Consider the following 20,456-nt stretch of genomic DNA (forward strand, 5'->3'; position numbering starts at 1 on the left):
AAATAATAATAAGATTCAGCCCTGACTCTTTCAAAACCTGATGGCTGCGGAAACAGAGTTACCATATTTATCCCCATTGTTATGAATGGGAATAAATATGGTAACACTCTTTCCACAGACGCTGGGTTTTTAAGATGTCAGGGTTTATCCTGCAGCTTCACTGCAGCCCCAAAAGCAGTCTTAACAATTCCATTAGATTGTGCATCGTGGCAGCTACTATCTTTCTGGAAGAGTAACTGTAGGCACTGTAAGCAGAAAGGGTGTGATCCTATCTTTCTTCTGTAGTTATGAAAAAGTAAGTTAAACAATGGACAAGAACAAAGGTATCTGATGACAGCAGATGAGCAGTGGTCCCTCTAATTTTTTTTCATCACTGTGCGGAATGAGTTTTGTTCTGGGCGGCAGTATCAAGGCAGTGTGTGCGCACATACATTCAGAATGGGGCCTTCCTGATTCAACCTGAGTGGGATCGAAAATGAACCAAGTGGACATCCAAAACTTGTGAGCGTGTACACATGCGCACGCCTTAAAGGGAACAGTGCAGATGAGCATGGTTAAATCTGTACTTTGTATCTGTTTATTACATTTATATCCCACTCTTCCTCTAAGGAGCCCAGAGTGCTGTACATGGTTATGTTTATCCTTGCAACAACCCTGTGAGGTAGGTTAGGCTGAGAGATGACTGATCCAAAGTCACTCAGTGAGGCTCTTCATACCAGCAGTGTGAAGAACCTAAAGGGTTTTTGGGGGGAGAACAGGTTTGACCCACTCTCCCCGCAGACGATTGCTCAGTCGTCCTTGGGCAGCCGGATTGGCCACACAGATGATTACCGGCTCCGTCATGGAGCCGGTGCAAGTGGTGGGGTTTGGGGGCCTCCTGACCCCCCTGAAAGCACCACGCAAGTGCATGGTGCCTTCTGGGGAGCTGCCCGGCACTGGGAGGAATATTGCAGCCTCCCCGTTGGGGGGCTACTCGTGATTCAGTGTGAAGCTGCACCACACCAACACACAATCACTTAAACCCACCTTTCGGATGCCCTCGCACCCGAAACCCAGGTTAAAAGGTGGGCTACCAAAGAGGATTTGCTGCAGAGCCGCCGCCAGGAGGTGCGTGGCTCCAATTGGTTCTCACGTGCAGTTAAAATTGGGCTGGGCTTCCCTAGCCTGATTTTGGCTGTGTGTGAGAATACCCTCTGTGAGTTTCATGGGTGAATGGAGATTTGAACTTGGGTCTCCCTGGTCCTAGTCCAACACTCTAACCACTACACTGGCTTTCAAATGACTTTAGATAGATATCTTGACTTGAAAAGAAACATCCCACTGCACAACCAGAAGGCACTTCCACTCTTGCGGGGAGTGTTCACCAGTGCTCCCTCTAATTTTTTTCATCTGTGCGTCAAATGAATTTTGTTCTGGGTGACAGTTACAAGGCCGTGTGTGCACATGTGCATTCAGAATGGGGCCTTCCCGATTCAACCCGAGTGGGATCTACAATTAAATGAGCGGACATCCAAAAGTTTGTGAGTGTGCACACACATGCATGCCTCAGAGGGAACACTGGTGTGCACACACACATATATATGTGTGTACTGCTATTTCCCCTTCTTTTTGCAGCTATCCATGCCCCTGAAAAGTCAGTCTGGAGGGTCTTCCAAGCCTTTAGTGTCAGATTTGGGGACGGGGAGGTGGTTGCAGAACACCCTCCCCCCCTAAAAAAAAGCCTTTTAGAAAAACCTGGTAGACCCCACAAGTAGAACCATCTTCTATTTGTGCAATGGGATCTTTGCATCTAAGCCAGGCCTGCTCAACTTAGGCCACCCAACTGTTTTTGAACTACAACTCCTATAATCCCCAGCCACAGTGGCCAACAGCCAGGGATTATGGGATGTGTAGGCCAACATCGTCAGGAGAGCCAAAGTTGAGCAGCCCTGATCTAAGCCCATATTTACATTGGGAATAAGAACAGAAAAGTGCACCAACATTTTCTGATATCATATAATTGGATATTTCTTCAAGCCCTTGTGCTCAAAGATATGACCATTGAAATTCTTAAACACTTCATGCTTAACTAAGCACTTATTGAAGAATAAGTTGGTAGGGCTACTAGAGGCCCAAAAGAATTGCTGTGGGGGACAGATCTTGCCTGCAGGAAAGTCTGGTTTGGTGGTGGGGGGAGCTGAGGCTCAGCAAATGTCAGTTCTAGGATTTCTCAGATGGCACGCTCAGGCTCCAGACTGGTGTCACAACTTGGGCCTGGCTCCTCTGTTCCGACTACTCACCCCTTCTCAAAGCTGGACTCTGCCCTATTCCTTAAGGCACAACATTTCTTTCAACAGTGACTAAGAAGCACAGCCCTACTAGTACTATTAATTTTAGAAAATGTATATCCTACAGTCAAAGACAGATCAAGGCCGCTCACAACAAGCACCAAAACCAACAAAATAATCAGACAGCAAAATACTAGGTGCCCATGGCTTTTCTCTTCCTCACTGACACATATACTCCAGGCTCTGGAGCATATGTGTCAGTGTATACTCTGGCTCCATCTTCTTCCTACCACCACCTAAGCACCACAAAACAGGCTCTAATATCATAGCTATGTTTAGTGCCCAGGCCCAGACGTCCTCATTGTAGGATGCTGTCCACTTACAAAATGAAAAACCCTGCTACTCTCTCCCAAAGTAACATTCACATCCACATCAGGCTCTAGGACTATACTCTGGTTCTATCCCCCAACCTCAATTATTGAACAAAATTCATTCTACCTGACAATCTTTCAGTGGAACCACATTCAGAAATAGGGAATGGGGTGAAGGCAGAGCATAGTTCCCAATCTTAACCTAGAATCTTAGTGTTGGACAGGAACAAGTGTTGGGTCTTCTACTCCAACCCCCTACTCAGAGACAGAAACTGCTACTGCATAATAATTTATTCTAGCACCTGTACAGACAAACATAACCAAGGGCTGGCTCCCTGTACCATGAAACCTTTTTTTTTTTTTTTAAGTGGGGGGAGAGAGATTGTGAGCCCTTGTGGGACTGGAAACCATTATTTCAATTTTTTTTTACGTAAACCACTTTGAGAACTTTTTTTGTTGACAAGCAGTTCATATATTTCTTAACAATTGTATTGTTATTGTTAATTAATTATTGTCTTAATTTCTTAATAACAAAAAACACTGGAACACATAAACATGAAATTCTCACATATTTATATTCAGTAACTCAATGTCAAAACATGCCATCTTTCTGCTCCCCAAATTAAAACCCTCAATATTTACTTAGTTCCCTCTCACTTCCTTAATAGTCCTACGCTGAAGAGATAGTGTACTCCAAATTCCATCCTTCATCGATGTTTTGCTGTCATTTTTAAGGAGCAGGGTTCTATGGTTTGCTATCAGCAGTCATACATGAGTCATATATCATATATGAGAGCCAACATGGTGTAGAGGTTAGAGTGCTAGACGAGGACCAGGGAGACCCGAGTTCAAATCCCAATTCAGCCAAATACTTGCTGGGTGACTCTGGGCCAGTCACTACTCTCTCAGCCTAACCTACTTCACAGGGTCATTTTTAGGAGAAACTTAAGTATGTAGTACACCACTTTGGGCTCCTTGGAGGAAGAGCGGGATAGAAACATTTATTTATTTATTTATTTATTTATTTATTTATTTGCTTGCTTGCTTGCTTGCTTGTTTTAAAATAAAATAAAATAAAATAAAATATATGATGGGCAGGGTCCAATAGAGTAGTCCTAGTCTGTTTTCCAATGTTCAAAAGCCGTAAAAACTGATCACAAAAACTTTCCACGAGGAGCAACAGTCTCCGAGTACTGATCGCTATGGCGGTCAGAAAGAAACTGAAAATGGAGACGCCTAACCGCCACTAGAGGGTACTGCAGTCACGTGCAGTGGGCGGTTGGCGTCACGAGGAGCTAACAAATTCTTCCCGAAACTGATCTGCGCAGGCGCAGAACCCACTTGTTATGAATGTTGGACCCACTATCCAGATCAGGAAGTATTAACAGATGGAACTATACACCCAGAATTTAAAATTAAAATAAAACATGGAACTACCTCTAAAACTAGTTCTTTACTGCAATATAATATCCAATTTCAGGAGATAAGCAACAAACAATCATGAGGAAGGAGTGCAAGTTCAAATCTCATAACTTCTAAAAACAAAGAATCAAAAACTAATTCTTAGCAGAAGACTGCTATCCCAAACATCCTACCCAAAAATGCAGGACAATCAACAGCACACCATTTATCAGAAAACTAAAACGATAATGCATTAGTTAACACTACTTCTGATAATACCTAGGAAAAATAGTAGGGATTATAAGAATGAATACAATGGGTGGCATCCAAACCTTTGTCAGAAGCCCCTTCCATCAATAGAAGGGCTCGACTCACACAAGGAGTCTTGCATCAGCACAACTCTCCTTTTACAAGTAGGAAGAGCTTCTAACAACACAGGGCTGCTCCGCCAAAGGTTTGGATGCCATCTATTGAGAACGTCCAAACAAAAACATTTAATTGAATACAACATTCAAATTTAAGAACTACAAATGCACTCTCTAGTGTCCAGCTTGTCACTGAAGAGCACCAAGTAATTCTAGGCAGCCTTCTGCTGCCATCTAAGGGTTACTGAGATGTTGTAATAATTCCCCTATCAACTGCTTTGAATAATTTATATTTTTTCCTATTCTGCATATTGGTAATACATTTAGCACTGAAATTTTAATAAGTAACTTACCCTTTAAGTAATGAGAACACCAAGGTACCCTACTAATATTTGGATTTCCTTATGTGTTTGCAGTTGTCACACATTAGCAGGTCTCATGGTAGAGATGAGAGATGGAGGAACTCAGCAGTTTACATAGACACATATCTGAGTCAACTCAAACTGCACTGTTTTTTCAGGAGACGAAGGCAACTAAAACAGGCAGCTACACAGTTCACAAGAAGGCACAGTTTGCACTGCCTCCAGAATTCCTTGTGATACCCCAAAATATGTTCCTGAGGATTACACAGCTCACAGGGACATATTTTTGGGTGACACAGGCAGTGTGCCCTCCAACAGGGATTCCCAGATGTTGTTGACTACAACTCACAGAATCCCCAAGCAAAAGCCACTGCAGCTGGGGATTCTGAGAGTTGCAGTCAACAACATCTGGGAATCCCTCTTAGAGGGAACACTGGACACAAGGAACTTCTGGAGGCAGAACAAATAGCTGAAATCTGCTCCCAGAACAGCCCAGCTAGGAAACCTTTCTGCATACTATCAGCCAGTATCTTTTTGCCATCCCCAGGTCATCCTCTCAATATCAGAATAAAGGCAGAGGGGCTAGAATGAGAGAAAATCCAGGAGAAGCCTGACTGGGTGGGGGTGGGGTGCGGGATCTAGCAAAGAGATAGATGCGAACCTACAGAATATTCAAGGAAAACACAACTTCAGGGAAGCCAGGTATAAAATCAGAATCAGTGGCTGACATCCAGACCAACAAAGTGCATGTGCTTTGAGGGTCTGCTCTGCAGGCACACAGTAGAAGCCATCCCGCTGACCCTTAGCAATGTATTTCCAATCTTCTCCCCGCTAACTGAAATAAGAGACATCTTTAAATGCAGCCATTCTCTTATATTTAGCAGGGGGGGAGTAACTGTCCCTATCGAATCCCAGCACAGCACCTGTCCAGTGGGTGTTGCAGGTATCTAGCTTAATGTTTCTTTTAGACCATGAGTCCTTTGGGGACAGGGAAGCATCTATATGTATATTATTTATATACCGCTTTCCAACAAGCAGTTCTCAAAACAATTCACACAGAAATGGAATAAGGAAGAAATGGCTCCCTGACCCCAAAGGGCTCACAGTCCATCAAGAAACACAAGCTAGACACCAGCAACAGTCACTAGAGGGATGCTATGCTGGGGCTGAATAGGGTCAGTTGCTCTCTCCCTGCTTAATATGAAGAGAATCCCCATTTTGAAAGGTGCCTCTTTGTGCCCAGTTAGCAGGGGTACTGCCCAGTTATTCATTTTTCTATACAAACCGCTTTGAAAACTTTTGGAAAGCAGTATATAAATATTCATAGTAGCAGAGTGCTTCTAGAGTGTGGGCAGCCCGTGGAAGTATTAGGTCTCTGGCCCAACAGCATGCATGTTAGAGGACTGAGAAAGTTACACAAGGGTTCCTGTTGCATACCTGCCCACACTCTTCATTAGTAAGGATGTCAGACAGTAACCTTCAAAATGTTCTACTTTGCAGGAACGCCTTCCAAATTGACTTATCAGCTGTGGAAACCCTTGGTGTCCCTCACATCACTTTTATGCACTGCAGAGGATTCTGGGGCATATTTAAGATTATACACTCAGTTCGAATAGAACACTGGTCTGCTCAGCCTCTCATATTGTGTGTTCCAAGACTGTGCTTGGAAATGAACCCAAAATCCCTATGAGAAAGATTGGGAGTGATTGATAAGCTGTCTCCAGATAATTTTGTCCCCCACTACTGTTCCACATACTAAGGAACTCGCCATAAGCTTCTGAGAAACCAAAGTATTCCTAAAAACACAGTTTAAAAACCACTGATCTAGATTGCAAGCCTATAGGCAGGGCTAGTCCTTTCATCTTACATATAGTGCTTAGCTTTTTTGAAGTAAAGAATAATGTGAAGTTTTAGGGGGAGCTCACATTACTGTAGGTGACTAGGATTGTTAAGTCTCCTCTAAAATAAGTGTCTAAGAATTTTCGTTGAAACATTCGTGTACGTATCTATGAGAACCCGTGTCATAGTTCCTAAAAATACAGCACCCTCTTAAACTTTTCATGGCAGTGTAAAGAAGTCAAAATAAGAAATCTAAAAAACCTGACTCCAAAGCAATCAGTATTTGTAGAACCCAACATTAACCAGCACCTTTAACAATGGTTAGATTGTTCTCTAGAATCTGAGACTATTACTGACAATTGAAGCAATGACTCTTTGATGCATCAGAGGGTGCAGTGAGACATAGGAACATAGGAAGCTGCAATGTACTGAGTCAGATCATTGGTCTATCTAGCTCAGTATTGTCTTCACAGACTGGCAGCAGCTTCTCCAAGGTTGCAGGCAGGAATCTCTCTCAGCCCTATCTTGGAAAAGCCGGGGAGGGAACTTGGAACTTTCTGCTCTTCCCAGAGCAGCTCCATCCCCTGAGAGGAATATCTTACAGTGCTCATACTTTTAGTCTCCCATTCATATGCAACCAGGGAAAACCCTGTTTAGCTAAGGGTACAAGTCATGCTTGCTACCACAAGACCAGCTCCCCTCTCCTTCATGTAGAGATCTCTCCTTCAGGTAGACGCTATCACTCTACATGAATTTATCACTTGCTTTTATCACCTGTGACTGAATCTCCAAAATTTATACAGGGCTAAAGTTCTACCATTGACAATCTAGCCTAATCTATTAGAAGGAACCATCTGGCTAAAATTTTCTGAGCTGTTTCTGCATCTAAAGCACAATGTGACTAGGAAGGAGATGTATCTCATTTAAAGAATCACTTCCATCCTTTTGTGGCTTGCAGGGTCATTTGCAGAGCATAAGAAATATTCTACAAGTGAGGACTACAAAATAGAAGGTTTGACCATAAGCATCAGAGTTCTGTACCTCATGCCAAATATTGAAAATGCCATTTTCATACATGTAAAGCTTTCATGCAATGGCTCTTTCATAAAATTTAGTAACAGATTTATAGCTTTGAAGCAGAACATATTTTAACACCTGTCCAGTACTTACATTCATCTAGTCCCAACTGATATGCCAGATTCTGTAGCCCTCTCACCTTCTCCATCAGGTTAGCTGTGGTGAGACTCCCCAGCTCTAAAACAAAGAGAATGTGATTTAAGAGTGTGGTTTAGTTGCCACTAAATAAGATACTTGGCAAAGATCCTTCATGCTGAATGTTTTTGCTGAATGTATTGGGTATGATAAAATAGTCATATTAAATAAATATATAAATAAAAATAAAAAATAAAAATAAAATGATAAAATAGGATAAAATATTGGGTATAATAAAATATTTTATCATACCCAATACACAAACTACTATCCACAATGGATTTTGTACGAACAATGCACAGGGCCTGCTCCAGGCTCAAGAAAGCCCTTGGCAAAATGTTCTCCATAGGTCCCTTCTTCCTGTGTAGGGCTTAGGAGAGTCACTCTACCACATCACACAGAGACTATGGGCATTGAGGTAGCTTCGGGGATCAGCAATGGTCCCTTCTGAAGATCCTGGGCCCGCAGCTGCAGCCCAACTATTCCAGCCCATGACCCCAGCCTAGCCACTGTCCAAATTCATATTGAAACACAGCTGGTTCAATATGAATTTGCACAGGTCCAGCTAAATGGATGCAAACTTCCACACACTCTTCTTTAGGCTTAACTTTATTTCTAACTAGCACAAATTACAGACAAGTTGTTCATGTGCATAAATCAACCAGTAGAGCTTAATAAGCTTAAAGATTGGATTGAGTCCAATATATATAATATGATCTGAAGCAACTTATGAGAGATAGGGATGTGCACAAGCTGGATGTGCACCTCCCCTGGGAGGCGCCAAACTGGTTCGGGCGCTGGCATTCAAACCGGTTCAGTGGGGTAGGGCAGGGAGCGGTTCTCTTAAAAAGCAGGTAAGGAGCTCCTTTCCTGCTTGTCCTCACCTTACTGCTGTTCCCACAGTGGCATCTGATCTCCAAAAGGCGGCTGTGGTGCCGTTCCCTGCAGTGTCCATGTGGCATCAGCACATACATGATTGGTGCAGACCGACGCCATGTGGAGACTGCAGAGAACAGTGCTGCAGCTGCACACGGCCTTTTGGGGATCAGGAACTGCTGCCAGAACAGCAGTGGGGCGGGGACAAACAATCAGGAGCTCCTTACCTTCTTTTTAAGGGAACTACTCCTGACTCACCATTGGCTGCCTGAGCCATTTGTGCACATCCCTAATAAGAGGTGTGAAGGTCTCACTGAGCAAAATAAAAGCCTTTGCCTTGAAACTGAGAACAGGAACATGTAGAAATACCACTTAAATGTGTTCTGCCAAGTAAGAGTTCTCCCACTACCGCACAGTTCTTGATAACCAGACATTCTGGAAACGGACACTGCACAGGGAGATTCACTAGCACTTCATTAAGCTGCAGGGTAGATACTCTATTTGTTTCAAGAACACTTTGCATCTGTGTTTGGCTTGACACCGTGTGTGCCTCTCCAAGTCCTGAAGGCAACGAGCCATCCAGAATCACAAACACAATTCTGTATCTTAAACAGATAATTCGTTCAGGATGAATAATAATCAGAAGATGAAAACAAAAGCAATAAATGATAACTATGATCTAAGGAACTGAGCTACTTATTCCACATATGTAAGGGTACTTTGCATCTGTCCTGAACAACAGCCTCTCACATGGCATGGCAAGGCACTTTTGATACTGAAAAAGTGTTTCCAAAACAGTTCATGATGTGCCAGAAGCTGTACAGCCACCTCCAGGTGGAACCATTCTTGCTTCCCAGGAATGCAGGCCTTCTTTGCTATTTTATTATTTATTTATTTATTTATTTATTTATTTAGATTCACTAGAAAGGATCAGAAGTTATAAGACACAGGAATGTTGGATACCAATAATGAGAGACAATATACAATCTAGTTTCTCATAAAAATAGCCATGCCAAATTACCACATGAACAAAGAATGTACTGTCCTTCAAATCCATTGGTTTATTGTGTAGCAACATCTGTCAGCCACATCTTTGACTAAGGTCTTGAAGGTTTGTGTATCTCTGCATTTGATATGTAGTCCATGCCAGATCCTTTGTTCACCAGAGACAGACAAAATATAAGACTTCCTAGCATGTCCAACAATCTCCTAAGACAGATGCATGGAGGAGAGGTCTATCAACAGCTACTAGTCAGAGGGTTATAGGACACCTCCAGCTTCAAAGGCAGGATGCCTCTGAGTACCAGATGCAGGGGAGTAACAGCAGGAGAGAGGGCATGCCCTGTACTCCTGCCTGTAGGCTTCCAGTGGCATCTGGTGGGCCACTGTGTGAAACAGGATGCTGGACTACAGGTGAAACTCGGAAAATTAGAATATCGTGCAAAAGTCCATTCATTTCAGTAATGCAAATTAAAAGGTGAAACTGATATATGAGACAGACGCATTACATGCAAAGTGAGATAAGTCAAGCCTTAATTTGTTATAATTGTGATGATCATGGCGTACAGCTCATGAAAACCCCAAATCCACAATCTCAGAAAATTAGAATATTACATGGAACCAAGAAGACAAGGACTGAAGAATAGAACAATATCGGACCTCTGAAAAGTATAAGCATGCATATGTATTCAGTACTTGGTTTGGGCCCCTTTTGCAGCAATTACTGCCTCAGTGTGGCGTGGCATGGATGCTATCAGCCTGTGGCACTGATGAGGTATTATGGAAGACCAGGATGCTTCATTAGCGGCCTTCAGCAATTCTGCATTGTTTGGTCTCATGTCTCTCATCCTTCTCTTGGCAATGCCCCATAGATTCTCTATGGGGTCAGGTCAGGCGAGTTTGCTGGCCAATCAAGCACAGTACACTGTATACTTTTCAGAGGTCCGATATTGTTCTATTCATCAATCCTTGTCTTATTGGTTCCATGTAATATTCTAATTTTCTGAGATTGTGGATTTGGGGTTTTCATGAGCTGTACGCCATGATCATCACAATTATAACAAATTAAGGCTTGACTTATCTCGCTTTGCATGTAATGCGTCTGTCTCATATATCAGTTTCACCTTTTAATTTGCATTACTGAAATTAATGGACTTTTGCACGATATTCTAATTTTCCGAGTTTCACCTGTAGATGGGCCTTGGGCTTGATCCAGCAGGGCTGTTCTTATTTTCTTATACAATAATTGGTGTGAACACTCAACATCAGAGAATCTACACAAACACCTTATAGGTACTCTCAGTTATATTAACACCTTTTCAAGTGAATTTGATCCATGCATCATACAACCCATTCATCTCCAAGAAGTTCAGCTCCAGTGCTTTATACCTAAAGGTATAACAATGACAGATACTCTTAGCTATCTTGTGAATTTTCTCACCAGAGCGAAGAACATATCTTGTGTCTATATTTCCAACATGTGAGAAATCTTAGTAATCCTTCAATGCAAATAAATATTTAAACTTTAAACAAATTATATGGGTCTTCCAATTCCACCAATGTCAAGTTCCTATCAAGCTTTGACAAGTTACTCACCCTTTAACATGTCAATATCATCATTTTCTAATTCAGCCATCCATTTTGGAGGAGAACTGGTGATGGGCTATTGAGAAACAAAATACACAAAGAGAAAGAAAATGTACGATTAACTATTATTTTTATAAAAAGAAACCAGTAAAGGCTTGTAATATCTGAAACCAACTGACAAAAATTTTTAAAGAAATTTTTAAGAAATGCTACTTTGATTAGATACAGGGCATCTATATTTTATCCATGTCCATATATGATGCAGCAGATAGTTCCTCTCAAAGATGCATGGTTAGCGTGTTTTGTTTTGTTTGTGGTTTATTTGTTTTTAAACCAGAACACTCTTGCTAAGTAAAATCTTGATTTTACTGCCCTGCAGTTGGGGGGGTGGGGGTGTCCCTATGTTAAAAAAAATTATTTATCCCAGTTGTAGATATTCATATTGGTGGTTAGAGTGCTGGACTAGGACAGGGGAGACCTGAGTTTAAATCCCCATTCAGCCATAATACTTTCTGAGTGACTCTGGGCCAGTCACTTCTCTCTCAGCCTAACCTACTTCACAGGGTTGTTGTGAGGAGAAACCTAAGTATGTAGCTCCTTGGAGGAAGAGTTGGATATAAAATGTAAAAATAAAATAAAAATACTTTAACAATTGTTGCATTTTAATTACACTGAAGACTGCAAAGGATTTCACATCAATAACCTGTAGTGTCAATTTAAAATTGTGCATAAAATTCAAAAGTTTATATCTATGCTCAAAAGCTAAGCTAAACTTTATGGATAATATGAAACTTAATTCCTAACTTTTGAATATCTATATCGTGTGCTTTGTCAATCTATTATATACCCTTGTGAAGGTCATCAAAGGGAAGGGAAGCAACAGGTGGCAACACATGTAGCGTGCCTAGACCAGAGTCCCACAGTGTGGGAATGGAAATTTTACTAACCTCTCCTTCCACCAGAAGTGCTAACACCCCTAAATATGTCCCTGAAGGTTGTGTAACCCTCGGGGGTGTTAAAAAGGACTTCTGGGAAAGGTTAGCAAGAATTAGCAAAATTCCCACTGTCACACCACGGGACTCTGGATTACTAAACATCGTGAGGATGTCAGTCACAGTAACTATCTAGTGCGCCAGTGTGAGCAATGGGATTATTAAAATACTATGTGAAGAATTTTATGCAAAATTACACTTAGATGTCAACAGGAATTTCAACAAGTCAGCAAAAGCAAATGCAGTAGGACAACCAAAAAAGCCAGATACAAATTAGAGATAACACAAGAACAGCCTGGCTGGATCAGGCACAAGGCCCATGTAGTCGAGCATCCTGTTTCACACAGTGGCCCACCAGATCCCTCTGGGAAGACCACAGGCAAGAGGTATGTGCATGCCCTCTCTCCTGCTGTTGCTCCCCTGAAACTGATATTGAGAGGCATCGTGCCTCTGAGGCTGGAGATGGCCCACAGCCATCAGACTAGTAGCCATTGATAGGCCTGTCCACCATGAATCTGTCTAAGCCCCTTTTAAAACCATCCAAGCTGGTGACCATCACCACATCCCATGGCAAAGAATTCCACAGATTAATTATGTGCTGTGTGAAAAAGTACTTCCACTTGTCAGACCTAAATTTCCCAACCTTTCATTTCACGGGGTGACCCCTGGTTCTAGTGTTGTAAGAGAGAGAGAAAAATGTCTCTGTCCACCCTCTACGCTCCAAGCATAATTTTATACACCTCGATCATATCTCCCTTTAATCGCCTCTTTTCAAAGGTAAGGAGCCCCGTATGCTGTAGCCTAGCCCCAAAACGAAGGTGGCTCCAGGCCCCTGATCATTTTGGTCACCCTCTTCTACACCTTTTCCAGTTCTACAATATCCTTCTTAAGATACAGTGATCAGCTATACGCAGTACACCAGATGTGGCCACACCATAGATTAGTATAAGGGCATTATAATATTAGCATTTTTATTTTCAATCCCCTTGCTAATGATTCCTAGCATGGAATTAGCCATTTTGTCCCCCAGTCTCCCAGTTTGGAGAGATCTTTTTGGAGTTCCTCACAATCTGCTGTGGATTTAACTACCCTAAATAGTTTAGTGTCATCTGCAAATCTGGCCACTTCACTGGTCACCCCAACTTCTAGATTGTTTATGAACAAGTTAAAGAGCACTGGTCCCAGTACCGATCCTTGGGGGACCCCACTTCCTATCTCCCTCCATTGTGAAAACTGTCCATTACTTACACTTTTAAAAGAAGCAGCAAATTCAGCAACACCTGGTACTGGAGACAAAGCAGACAGTTACTGCAATTGACTCTTACATAAAAAACAATTAAAAATTCTGCCACAAACTAAACAGTTAAATTACTAAAAGGCATTCAGCTAAAGAGTTACTCACTTTAACTACAAGAACTACTGGAATAATTTAGGTGTTTTAATTTGCTAAATTTATACCATGTATTATTTTACACTCAGTTTTCATGTACACTCATGTCAGCTCCAACATTATTTTACTTCTATATTTGCATCTAGAGATTTCAGCAGAGGTTTCTCCCTTAAAATCTTCCTTTGCTCTGTTACCAAAATGCACTTCATGCCGGTAAAATATAGATATCACATAGCTGTACATTGTTTTCACAAAGAGCACTTAATCTCTCTCAAGTCTATGCCTAAATAAGAATTGATATGTTCAAATCCTAACACAGTAAGAGCAATTTCTGTGCTAGCAGTCATGGTAGAACCTATGATAAAGCTGTCACTGTGAATGAGCTCTTTTAAGGTAGAATCAGATGTAGCACTGTGTCACAGTGAGTGTTTTATTCACAGTGTGAACTCAGATTTGCAGCTTGTGTTATGGATGTATATGCCAGTATGTCAAGAAAGTACACCAGCCCATGGTCTTGCACCATTCCTGAGCATTTGGAGGGCTGCCCACATGTTTATATCTAGATAGATAGATAATGGGGCACGTATATTTATCTGTACATACATTCATCTTTCACCTTACTATCAGCCTGCAATTACAACTTTTTAAAATAGCTCCAGAATAGCACAAAGAACTGGAATAGTGACAAAAGTGTATTGATATCTCAAATACGAGCCAACAGCTGTCCACTGCAGCCAGCTTTTCTCTGGTCCAAACTGAACCACAACAAGTCAATGTTGGCTTCAAGAGCTTACACTGCAGCAGAAAAATGTATGCATATTTGGAGGGCAGAGACTGCGCTTTTAAACTACCTCCATTACTCTTTAAATGTTACATCTCCCTTTGGCTTGACAGGGGAGACAATGAGTAGGGATGTGCGCGAACCTGTTCGGATGCCCTTTTATGGGTTCAAACACCGGGCGGTCGGAGGCTCCAAGGTGGCGGGGGGTAGCTTTAAGAGAGGGGGAGGGTGCACTTACCCCTCCCTCCACTTTCCCCCCACCGGCGCTCCATTAGTAAAGGCTCCATCAGTGTGGCAGTATACCTCCCTGCCACCCCATTCCCTCTTTGACCAGAAGTGACTGGAAGTGCTGTGTGCTCGTGTACACTCCAGGCGCATGTGCTCGCTCACATATTAGGCATGCGCATGAGTAAGCGCAATGTGTATGCAGGTGCACCCGGCACTTCCAGCCAAAGAGGGAAAGGGGCAGCAGGGAGGTATGCTGTGTCCTCAACAGAGCCTTTACTGACGTAGCGCTGGCGGGTGGGAAGCAGAGGGAGGGGTAAGTGCACCCTCCCCCGCCCTTAAAGTTATCCCCCCACCGCCACCTTTGAACTTCCCCCACCCGGTTCCATGCACATCCCTAACAATGAGATCCTAACCATGGATCTACTTCAGAATGTCTTAGAAGTGAAAAAAGCCTCAGAACTGTAGGCCATATGAAGATCCTTTCTGCCTTTCTACATGGCTTATTTGAAATTTCCCATGCCCCACGATAATGTGGGCTCCAATGAGACCTAACAATTTTGTGGGACCTAACAATTAAATACCAGGGAGCGAAACACATGAAACAAGGAATATCCCCTTTCATTTCCAACTGCAGAAAAACTGCACTATTCAGATCCTAAACAAAGCAACACTGAGGGAGAACACACACAAGATCACATACAAAGTATACCATATTTTATGGACTATAAGACGCACTTTCCCCCTGAAAAATATCCACCAAAATTCAGGTGCGTCTTATACTCGTAACTGCGTCTTATACTCGTAAGCCTGCCCAACAGGTTCGGGGGGGTGCTATCCCCTGGAAAAGCCTGTACCGATGCTAAAGGAGGGGATTGGGGGCGACCTTCTATTAACCCCGTGCCGCCTGGGGACTGCCGCTCCAGCTCACCCTCCGCCGCTTGGGCCGTGGACTCCTCCCCCTCCCCAATCGTGCAAGTTTTACATCACCACCAGCAACACCATCGTTATCAGATCTCCCTCCAGTTTTACTTTCTGCAAACATGTTCAGCTGCCTTTCTGCAAACATGTTCAGCTGAAGAAAGTGCAAAGAAGTAGGAGAGCCGAAGTGGTGGCCGCTCCCTCCTCAGGTATGTGCATTCTGGTGAGGAGAAGGAAAGCTCAAAAATGAAAGAGGTTGTTTTTTTTAAATAGGGTCAGAAGCGAGGTTGAAGAGAAAACAAGGAGTGGAGTAGGAGCAATTGAAAGAGGACTTATCTGAGGCAAGAAGAAAGGAGAACAAACTGAAGCAAGGCTTAGAGTCCTTTCCTGGAGCTAGCAGGACTTTTCGGTACAGTTTTGATAACAGTTTAATATGTTAAAACTCTGAAAAACTGGATTAAAATTAAGGTGTGTCTTATAGTACGTAGCGTCTTATAGTCCATAAAATACGGTATTTACTAAATGTTTTTAAGCTTGCATGTGTAAGGAAATGTACATACACATCTCTAAGTGCTTTTTCTGGCTTTCTTAGTACCAAAAAGAGCGATGGGGTCCCAGACCCACACATCAAAACAGGATACTTCTCCATAGCATATGGCAAAAAAAGAAAAGAGACATGAAGAGCTAGAATCTGCTTTAATTCATTTTTATTCTGCCCTTTCCCCAAGGAACGCAGAGCAGCATATATCCCCACTCCCATTTTATTCTTAAAGTAACCCTATATAAGCTACATTAGACTAAGAAAGAGTGACTGACCCAAGGTCATCAAAAGAATTTCATGGCTGAGCGGGGATTTGAATATGGACCTTCCAATTTCTAGCTGGACACTCTAACACAACACAACACTGTCTACGAAGCCTTTACTTGTTAAATCTTTACATGCTCACAGATACAAGAGACCAGAGCATGAACGATAACAAAGATGGCAGCTCTCCAAATCACTATTAGCCTTTTGTAAGCAAGGGGAACTAGGAAATATTTATTTATTTAATTAATTAAACTTCTATACTGCCCAAACCTTCATCTCTGGACTAATAACTGTCAACATCTCCCTAGCAGCAGATTGCAAAGTCTGAGCATATCATGTGATCACCCACCTTTCTACATTTCCTACTTGAGAACAACTTACACTGCTCTGGCCAGAGGTCTGGCGATGCCCGGTCCAGTTTCTCAAAACTCAGCAATGAGGCCTCCAAGTCTGTACCTACAACAAAAGCATGTGTCCATGACATATAAAGGCTACAACTCCAAGACAATAAACAGCACCAATTCAGACAAGGGTGAAATCCAAACTGGTGTATAGAACCAATGTACAGAGAAGAAATACAGAAACTCCCTGTAGCCTCATCGGATGTAATCTGAAATACAAGAAGGGTGGGTGAGTAACTGACCCCCACTCTGCTCTACTTAAATGGTACCTGCACTAATAGGTTTACACTCCTATATATGTTTGTGTAGACTAACCCTCATTGAATTCAATAAAACTTACTTTTAAATAACTGTGCACTGGATGCGCGGTGAGTTACCCAAGCAAAGGCCAGGCTCTGAAGTTTCCAAGCCCATCTTCCCACCATCAAATGCCTCATACTAAGACCATTGACTTCCATAATTCAGTACTGCCAACTCTGACTGGCAGCAGCTTTCCAGACTGGAGAGACATCTCCAATGCCTCCAGCAGAGAAACAACTTTTCCAGCTTCCAGTGGTTGCTGGTGGTGTCTATTTTGTGCATCTTTTAAGGCAAGGCCAAGGAGCCAGTGATGGCTCCCATCAACCTTAAGTTCAGCTCCCTGATTGTTTATTAAGCCCATGCAAAGCTTTGGCCAAAGCCAAAAAACTCCACACAGACCCCCCCTCCTCGCACAGTATTACACTTTACTTAGCACTAGTGGGACTCTTTTAAAAAGGAAAAAAAACCCTCTCAAGTCCCAGTGTCATCTTGGAAGGTGCAGGAGTACTTGTAAGTTTATTCCTTCCCAGCCTTTCCCCACTAAGCTGGGAAGGATTAAACTTCCCAGTGCTCAATGCCCGCCCACAAAGATGGCACTGGGGCTTGACAGGCCTCCACTGTTTCTTTTAAAGCCCCTCCCCAGCACTGGGGAAAGCTCAGCACTGCGTGGGGAAGCCAGCCCAGTGGGAAATGGCTCTCACACTGAAAAGCTTTTGCCAAAGTGGCCCCCACCTAAAAAATAGTGAAGATCACTGTTTTAGACTGTGAACCTTTTGGGAACAGGGAACCATCCTATTATTATTTCTATGTAAACAGCTTTGAGAACTTTTTTGTTGTATAGCAATTGTAATAGTTTTCAGTACTTTCAGCTGAGATAGTATTTAGGAGTAATAGATTAAAATCTTGGACATGATATATATTTTTAAAAAACATGAAGCTATTGTTGTAAACCACCCAGAGATTTAAGTTTTGGGCAGTATAAAAATGTTTTAATAAAAAATAAAAATATTTTATACTGAATCACCCACTGGCTCATCTGGGCAAGGATTGTTTGATTGGCAGTGGCTCTCCAAGGTCTTTCCATGTCCTGGTGCTACTCGAGATTGTTTTAACGGGAGATTTGTTTGTTATCTCTCTGTGTAAACCGCCCTGAGCCATTTTTGGAAGGGTGGTATAGAAATCGGATAAATAAATAATAAATACCAATGGGAATTTGTGTACGATCTAGCACTGAGACTGGCCTCTTTATCGTCTGCCAGAAGAAAAGGGTCCAAATTGATTTGAGTTCTCACTTTAAGCCTCAACAACCCCCATTTCTAGATACGAACAATAAGGAAGAACTGTAACTCAGGCACAAAACAAGGAGCCTTTCAGCCAGATCGTATGTACGCTTACTGTGAAGACAATTCCCACGGGGCTCAGTCCCTGGTAAGCGAAGCGGACACAGGAGTGGAGCCTCACAGCGCGATCCTATGCAGACCTATCCAGAAGCAAGCTCCCCTGACTTCAGTGAGGCTTACTCCCAAACAGAGAAGTACAGGATCGCAGCAATAATAACGACGCAGCAACTGACGAGGCACTAAAGACCACCTTCACCTCCTCCTCAAAAATCTCTCACCTTCCGCAGACAACGCCATCTTAGCCCATCACGTGACATACAACGCCCCGCCCCGCCCACCACGCGGGAATCTAAACACAGGACGGTTCCTTTTCGAAAGGGTTCGCCTCTCCCCACCCCCTTCAATCCCCCACGTCTCCTTCTAGCCCCCAGAGGTCGTGACAAGCAGAAAGGAGTGATCCAGTCAGATTCCGTCTAGAGGGGGCGTTTGCGTCTTTGCAGCCAATCGTGAAACTGAAACAGCGGAGCGGGGAGAACCAGGCGAGTGCAAAGTCCCATTGGCTAGCTAAGCCCAACTGGGCGGGCTAGAGAGTTGGGATAGCGATTCCATAGACCAACCGGAACGTGTGGGCGGAGTCAACGGCTGAGGTAGAGGTGGGCGGGGCACCCTTTGGCAGGTGGTCGCTGACAGAATGGCGGTAGTGGCTGCAGTTCGGGGGTCCCAGGGAGGGCGGCGCCTTTGGCTCGGGGTGAGATGGCGCGTGACGGTCATGGTGACGGAGAGTCCCCCTGGGGGGGTCGCGTCTGTCGGATCAAGGGGGATGGGAGCCTCCTGCTGCCCTTTGCTGTATTTCTCTCTCTCCTCTCCACTGTCGGGGCGGTTAGGGTTAGGGCGGTCGGGTGCTTTAATTAAAGCTGAAGAAACTAGCCCGGGGACGGTAGTGACCCTCAGACTTTGGACCCCAGACCACGCCCACCTGGCAAGGAAGACAAAGTCTGGCTCTCTACCGAGGTCACTTTGCGTCGGGGAGATCAGCCTGGGGCTTTGGGAACTTGAGAGCTGGAGAGACTTGACTTCAGTCTTAAGCGGGCTGCTTGTTTCAAATGGTCCGCCGATGTGCATGTAGAAGGTCCCAGGTACAGTTCCTAGTATGCCCTAGTAGGGCTGGGAAATAATCACCTGGAACCCTGAGGAGCCACAGTTAGCTGGTGCAAATAATATAAAATGTAAATATTAATAATCTAGTTTGGGCCTGCTCAATTTAGCCCCCCCCAGCTGTTTTTGAACTACAGCTCCCAGAATCCCCAGCCACAGTGGCCAATAGCCAGGGATTGTGGGAATTGTAGGCCAACTTCTGCACAAAAAGTTGTGCAGCCCTGATCTAGTTGGATCAGTGATCTGACTCTGTATAATGGAAGGCTACTTCACATGTTCATATGCTTACATTTACTTAAGCTGGTCACTGACCGTAATAAAGTGATTTGATTTGCCTACATTTACATACTCAAGATATCATTTAAATGGAGCCTTAATTAACATATGGCTTAAAGGATGCAGAGTATTATTTATTTATTTATCAGCTAGAAAAAGTATATGGACTCAAGCAAAGTGTCTTGCAGGATCGGGCTAACTACAGTCTACTTGCTTCAGCATTCTTTGCAAGAAACCCAGCATGTGCTTGGGAGAGTCACTGGAAATTAGCCAGCACTTTGCTAGTGGAGTGTGAAAAACGTTCTGCCTGTGTGTGTAAACTGCTTTGGGAGCTTTTATTGAAAAGCAGTATATAAATATTCATCAAATTCATATTCATATATTATTGCCTTCCCCTGCTTTAAATAGTTCTCACCAAACCTATTTGACTGGAGCTCTTAATTGAAAACATGCAATCCCAATGAATTAATGAGGCTTTTCTTCCTGGTAAAAGTGTATAGGAGACCAACAGCTTTAAACATAACTGAGCTCTGTGAATAAGGGCCAAAGCAGTGTTGGACTAGAGAAAATGCACTGATTAGTTAAACG

At 43.1% G+C, this 20,456-nt stretch overlaps 2 protein-coding genes across 4 annotated transcripts in view; one reads left to right on the forward strand and one right to left on the reverse strand.

Moving 5' to 3' along the window:
* The window catches only part of LIN52 (lin-52 DREAM MuvB core complex component), a 72,736-nt gene extending 53,717 nt beyond the window's left edge, over positions 1-19,019 (reverse strand). The window contains exons 1-5 of the mRNA XM_053264043.1: positions 18,716-19,019; positions 16,778-16,852; positions 13,520-13,557; positions 11,289-11,355; positions 7,776-7,859 (exon numbers count right to left, since the gene is read on the reverse strand). Of these exons, the coding sequence (XP_053120018.1) occupies positions 7,776-7,859; positions 11,289-11,355; positions 13,520-13,557; positions 16,778-16,852; positions 18,716-18,734 (283 nt within the window). The 5' untranslated portion in view covers positions 18,735-19,019. The remainder of the gene's footprint in view (positions 1-7,775; positions 7,860-11,288; positions 11,356-13,519; positions 13,558-16,777; positions 16,853-18,715) is intronic.
* Positions 19,020-19,083: 64 nt separating this feature from the next.
* The window catches only part of ALDH6A1 (aldehyde dehydrogenase 6 family member A1), a 39,067-nt gene continuing 37,694 nt past the window's right edge, over positions 19,084-20,456 (forward strand). For 2 of the 3 annotated variants that reach the window (XM_053263872.1, XM_053263894.1), the window contains exon 1: positions 19,084-19,185. In XM_053263872.1, the coding sequence (XP_053119847.1) occupies positions 19,129-19,185 (57 nt within the window). In that variant the 5' untranslated portion in view covers positions 19,084-19,128. Of the gene's footprint in view, positions 19,186-19,235; positions 19,574-20,456 lie in introns of those variants that run through there. The other variant, XM_053263880.1, reaches the window with a different exon arrangement.

Source organism: Hemicordylus capensis, chromosome 1 (genome assembly GCF_027244095.1).
Source record: "Hemicordylus capensis ecotype Gifberg chromosome 1, rHemCap1.1.pri, whole genome shotgun sequence".
Classification (NCBI taxonomy): Eukaryota; Metazoa; Chordata; class Lepidosauria; order Squamata; family Cordylidae; genus Hemicordylus; species Hemicordylus capensis.